This window comes from Pleuronectes platessa, chromosome 8, assembly GCF_947347685.1.
Source record: "Pleuronectes platessa chromosome 8, fPlePla1.1, whole genome shotgun sequence".
Taxonomy (NCBI): domain Eukaryota; kingdom Metazoa; phylum Chordata; class Actinopteri; order Pleuronectiformes; family Pleuronectidae; genus Pleuronectes; species Pleuronectes platessa.
The window spans coordinates 23,472,818-23,478,817 of record NC_070633.1 but is presented as its reverse complement, the minus strand read 5'-3'; the positions used below and the strand labels follow the sequence as shown (position 1 = coordinate 23,478,817).

At 43.8% G+C, this 6,000-nt stretch overlaps 1 protein-coding gene across 1 annotated transcript in view; it reads left to right on the top strand.

Annotated features, from left to right (window-relative positions):
* slit3 (slit homolog 3 (Drosophila)) overlaps nt 1-6,000 on the top strand; it is a 220,166-nt gene that overhangs the window by 167,770 nt on the left and 46,396 nt on the right. The window contains exons 13-15 of the mRNA XM_053429489.1: nt 2,015-2,158; nt 2,356-2,519; nt 5,819-5,969. Coding sequence (XP_053285464.1) covers nt 2,015-2,158; nt 2,356-2,519; nt 5,819-5,969 — 459 coding nt within the window. The remainder of the gene's footprint in view (nt 1-2,014; nt 2,159-2,355; nt 2,520-5,818; nt 5,970-6,000) is intronic.

Below are 6,000 nucleotides of genomic sequence, written 5' to 3'. Positions count from 1 at the left end.
TGGCTACATTGGTACTGTGTGTGTGTGTGTGTGTGTGTCATATGGTCCTGGAGAATGCCGCAGTCCGCTGCAGAAACGGCTAATGTTCTGGGCCTTTCCATCGTAAAGTCAAGTGGAGCGAAGAAAATGAGGATGAGTGAATCTAACCCACAAACACCTTTTACGTGCTTAGGTGGATCATTGGGATGCATGGTGCATAGTCGAGGCAGAGAGGGGGGAGGGAGAGATAGAGGGATAGATAAATGGACGAATGGTTTTAGGGGAAAGAAGGGGAGGAGACAATGGGAAGAAGACATACAGTATATATCCAGAAAAGATTGGAAACAGAAAAAAAGAAAATCTAAATTGAATTTGTTTTCTCATGGCTAAGCGGGCATGGTGCCTAGCCCTGTCACCTCACAGGAAGAAGGTTCCTGGTTTGAATCTCGGCTTGACCATGATCTTTCTGACTGAAGGTCGTTTTCTGTTTTGTCCCGGTGCTCCGGCTTCCTCAGAGGACATGCAGATTGGGGCTGGGTCAATGGCAGACTCTGAAATGTCTGTGATCTTGAATGTGCCTCTGAATGGTTGTTTCTCCCTTCGATAAGCTGGCGAGCTGTCCAGTCTGTACCCCGCCTTTCACACAATGTTAATTGGGATTGGCTCCAGTTCCCCCTGCGACCATGAAAGGAAAGCCAGCATAGATAATGGATGGAGAAATCTTAAGTGTGTTGTCTCATCATTACCACTTTGTTTCTCTTGAACCCTGTCATGATGTTAGACTCATAAACCGATCATCAATTATCTGTAAAAGGACTAAATAACCACTTAATATTAATGTCTTGCCACATCATCCGTCTGGAGTCAATACGTCAATGGATCCTGAAAAGACACAGGAGCTCGCTCAGCACAGAGAGGGAATATACCCTTTAATATTCACAACCTCCGAAAACGTGGTCAATGTGACAGAAATTTCCAGATGATGTTATTCCTCTATATTCTGTAATAATTATAAATTATATGGCAGCTTCTCGCTGGTGAATCAAGCAGCTCGTCCACCTTCAACGACTAAGATGTGTTTATTGCTCTCTATAGCTACCGCTCTGCTGTTTGTATTGTGTGCGCTGCTTTGTTTTACTGGTGCAGTTTCAAGTAATTAGTTCCCCCTGTGAGCTGCCTAATGAGGCCTGGATATGTCGCAGATCAGCGTGTGTGTGTGTGAGAGTGTGTGCACGTATAGAATGACCGGGTTTTGTCAGTATAGGCGCTCATTAGGATGACTTGATGAATAAGCTGAGCTGCTGTACTTGGTCCCGAGTTAGTCACCTGTCAAACAAAGAAGATGAGGAGAGGCGGGAGTCTGTGGGGAAAGATGGAGAAACAAGGAATGAAAGAAACTACAGAAAATGTGTGTTGAATGTGAAGAGAAAGCAAAAAGAGACGAGACAGGTACAGGGGAAAAGCTGACAGTGTAAATGTATAAGTTAATGAGTGCATGGGTATGATAAAACTGAGATGGAGGGAAGAGTGGAGGTTAACCCCCTTCCTGTCATTTACCTAATCCCTCAATCACATTTTTCATTTCCCCCGTCCCTCTCTCCTGTGCACTAGTGTCGTTACAAATTAAATTCTCACCTGTCCCTTCTCTGTCTTACTCCATTATTTCCTCCATCCCATCCTGTCTCTTCTCTCCCCCCCTCACCATCTGTCTCCCCCATCAAAACTAGATATTGCACTACCCAACATAACAGTGCATATTCCCCTCATGCCACAGATGAGAAAGAGAAAATATCATAAAACCACAATTTTCAGATGTATGGGTCATGGTGACAAAGAAAGAGTGTGTGGAGAGGGTGAGGGACAAGGAAAGAATTAGCAATATAGAAAAACACGGTGGAGAAAAACTGTGGAATTGCAGTGGACAGATAAACTCTCATCATCTGCATATGTGTTTATTTTTTGTTTGTGTCATACGGAGACATTATAAAGTTAAATAAGTGAACAGATGCTGACTGGTCTCTTCCTTGTGTTTCAGGCTTCTGAATGCAAACAAAATTAACTGTTTGAGAGTCAACACCTTCCAAGACCTGCAGAACCTCAACCTGCTTTCCCTGTACGACAACAAGATGCAAACCATCAGCAAAGGACTGTTCGCCCCGCTGCGCTCCATCAAGACTCTGTAAGAACACATGTCATCAGAACACTAATACAATCACTAAAGCTGAGAATAGTGCATTTTTGATTTATTTTGTCCAATGAGAGTCGATACAACTTTGTGGGAACCCTCTACAATTCTCATATTTTCTTATTTCCGTGACGAACCCATCTCCCCCCTCTCTCCTCTCTCCTGTCTCCTCTCTCCTTCACCCCTCTCAGTCATCTGGCTCAGAATCCCTTTATGTGTGACTGCCACCTGAAGTGGCTGGCCGACTACCTGTTTGACAATCCCATCGAGACCAGTGGCGCTCGCTGCAGCCACCCCAGGAGGCTGGCGAACAAACGGCTCAGCCAGGTTAAAGGCAAGAAGTTCAGGTGCACAGGTAAGACATCAGTGTTCACGTCATCTTCCTGCTGTAATCTAACATGTAGTCATGTAGAAATTTTCCAGGCATTTGACCGGGAAAACGTACGGAGTGCATGTCTGAAAGCAGCGATAGAAAGCAGGAGCTGGAATTTGTTTGTATTCAGTAAAACACACACAAGCTTACACATCCACTCTCTCTCTCTCTCTCTCTCTCTGTGTGGGGTGTATTTTATTACTGTTATTTCCTTTGATACGAGTCATGGGTCTCACTAATTACAACACAGACCAATTCAGTATATTGAAGCAGCACAATAACCAGCTCAGCAGGGACCGGCCTCAGATGTGATCGCCCACTTGTGTCAAACGATGTGTCTGTGGCGGTGCAGAGGCTCCTCAAGTTGTTTTCCCTGTTTTAAATATCAATGCCTTTTTTATGACTTGATGGAAAATTAATTTTAAAAGCCCCTTGCAGACATTTTAACATCTATTTGAATTGTGTAAGAACCAGGGCGCCGGGCAAATTGTTGCTTTACAAAGCAGCGTGTTCAGTTCAAACTATGATTTTAATGTTATACTGAATGTGATTGTGTAGAGAAAAGGTAATCATGTAATATAATTATCTCGAAACAACTGCATTCTTATGACTGGATGTAAGGATATGCTGTGTTTCTTATACAATGAGTGTTATTCAGTCGCCATCTTCTATCACAAATATTTTGGTTTTAGAGAGAACTTGAAAACTAAAGAAACATCCAATTATAACAAAATAAAACAGACTATAAACCATAATAATCTAAAAGAAAAATACAATAACAATTTCTTTCTAGCACTCGTCTTAGTTAGATCTGTTAAGCTGACTTTTCTAACTGTCCTGTTTTCCACAGCCTAAACGGGGCACAGCATTAATAGCATTAACAACATATACTATTAGAAGGTAAAGGTGCTTTGAGCATATGTGCATTATCTTTAGTGTGGAAGGTCAAATCCCTTCATGTTGGTGCTCATCAAGATAATTAAGTTACAAAATGCTCCTCGAGCCGGTTCTGGCCGTCCTCTTTGCTTCAGCCGCTCTTCTCTGCAGCCCCACGCCTCCCACTGCATCTCCTCTTCCTCTGCGGAGCCGGGTGGACAGTTTTGCTATTGGTGGACAGTTCTTTGGCTCCGCCTCCCCTCCTGTGTGGATCTGCGGCTGTCTTGTTGCCTCTCCTCTCCTGTATGGACCCTGACAGCTCTCTGTTGCCCCGCCTTCCTCCTGTGTGGACCTGCATTCTGATTGGTTCGTGCAGCTGTCTCTTGTGCTTGATCTAACCATGTGGCCCCGCCTACTGTGGCATCACATGGTTCCGTCAAGCGCCAGGGACCGCCGAGCACACGCCCACCTGCCTCTCCCAGCCAATCACGCGCCTTGGAGCAAAATCAAATTGGGGGCTAATCACTTTTTCTTCTGTTGCATTTATGTTTAGAGCATCTGATGAATGGGACTATAACTGTTAACATAGACGAGCCATAGATATCGATTTACTGACAGTGTTTGATTTTACTTAACTGGTTTTCCTACTGGGAATTTAAAGGTGCCCTGTGGAGTTATGTTTACAGTCAGTGTTTTTCACTATTACTCATCATGTGTTTTCCTGAAGTCCAACAATTTGGTTGAATTCATTTTCTTCCTCGCAAATCCAGAGTTTCTAATATCTCATTTGATGCCGTGTTTACTTAATTTTTTTACTAGCTTCTGTTTTGTTGTTGCTTTACTTCATTTCTTTGCACCAACAACTTGTGGAACAGACACGATAGCAACAGCTGGGATTAGCATTTCAACACCAATGTGTGTGCGGATTCGTATAAATGTGTCATTATGCTAATGTGCAGTACAAAAGCAATGGTGACCCACACTTATAAACACCTGGCTCCATAGCACTGTTGGTTGAAAACTCCACCGGGTTCCCTTTACTGACTCAAAAGGTTCTACTCACCGTCACTGCTCAACTGTTTAAATGCATAAACACATATTTCTTCCAGGGATGCTCTTCTGCTAGTGTTTGCTTTGGAAAGTAGAGTCTTTGTAAACCACATAAAGGGAAATGCTCGGTGCACCTCTCTCGACTGTGAAACCTTCCAGTGCTTCAGTGTGCAGCATGGCTGATTCCCCCCCGCCTCTGTGCAATCTCCCTCACCAGTTTCTGCTCCAACTGATGAGGACATAGAAACTTTTAAAGAAATGTCCTCTAACCATTACTGTTACGAGATTATAAAAATCCTCCCCTCTATTCTTGGCTGGGTTGTTTTCTCTCGCTCTTTTTCTTTGTTTTATTATTCTCTCATTGGTCTTTCCTTACTGTCAACTTGCCAACCAACAAGGTTTGTGGCAGCCCGGAGACATTACTCCAACATATCCTGCCACTGAAGGGAGCTGGCCACATCTCATAAAAGATGAGACAACGTTTGACGCGCAGTGATCATTTTACTGAGTTCAAATCAAGGTTGTTCACTGGGAATGCTCACTAGGTGGTCTCAGTGGTTTTGTTTGCCATAAAGGGCGCAGTGTGCCAGGAGAGAGACATTCTACTAATAGACAACAAAGCTGAAACAAGAGAGCGAGGAGCAGAGAGAGGGAATGATAATCGTGAGAAGTGTATGTGTGGTGCACAACTACATGTGCTGCGTGATGTAAACCAGGTCTCTTCCACTGGCACTGGCAGTCATGAATACTATCTGCTCACATTATATCTAAATAACAGAAGTGGTCTCTGGCTCGCTGTGCTAAACCAAAACATCCGGGGTTAAACCACATTTATCTGCGAGATGATTCCATAAAACCACCTGGATCTGAGTTTGTTAATTTGATTTACAGTGGTAGCCCTCCCAGCATCAGCTCCATGACTACCGCCATACACAGGGAAATACTGCAGGGGCAACTGTCGTACATATACGTTCTATTTAAGAAATCACTAATGTCCTGCACATTACGAGTTGGCTCGATGTCTTACAACCGCTGACAGCTGAACAGAAGTCGACTTTCCTGAACAATTAAACTTCAACTGGAAACAGTTCAGACCAATGTGGCTACGTTTGAATATGCATGATCTTTTTCCTTTCTACTATTAAATTAATATTTATTTTTGCCTTCATAGGGGATTGTAAATTCAAATCCCAAACATTAAAATCGTTCTCCTCTCTTCCCGTCCATCATTTTCCTCTCTCTTCTCTCTTCTCTCTCTGTCTGCTACTCCCCTGTTGATTTCATTTACCTGGCTTTCCTCTCCTTTATCACTTTGTCTCTCCATTCGTCATCTCCTCTCCCTCTCTCCCCTGCAGGTCAGGAAGACTACCGCAGCCGTCTGAGCGGCGATTGTTTCCAGGACCTGGTGTGTCCGGAGAAATGTCGATGTGAAGGCACCGTCGTCGACTGCTCCAATCTCAAACTGACCCGTTTACCTCCGCACATCCCCGAGCACACCACAGACCTGTGAGTTGGCCTGTTTTTAGTTTGTCTTTTA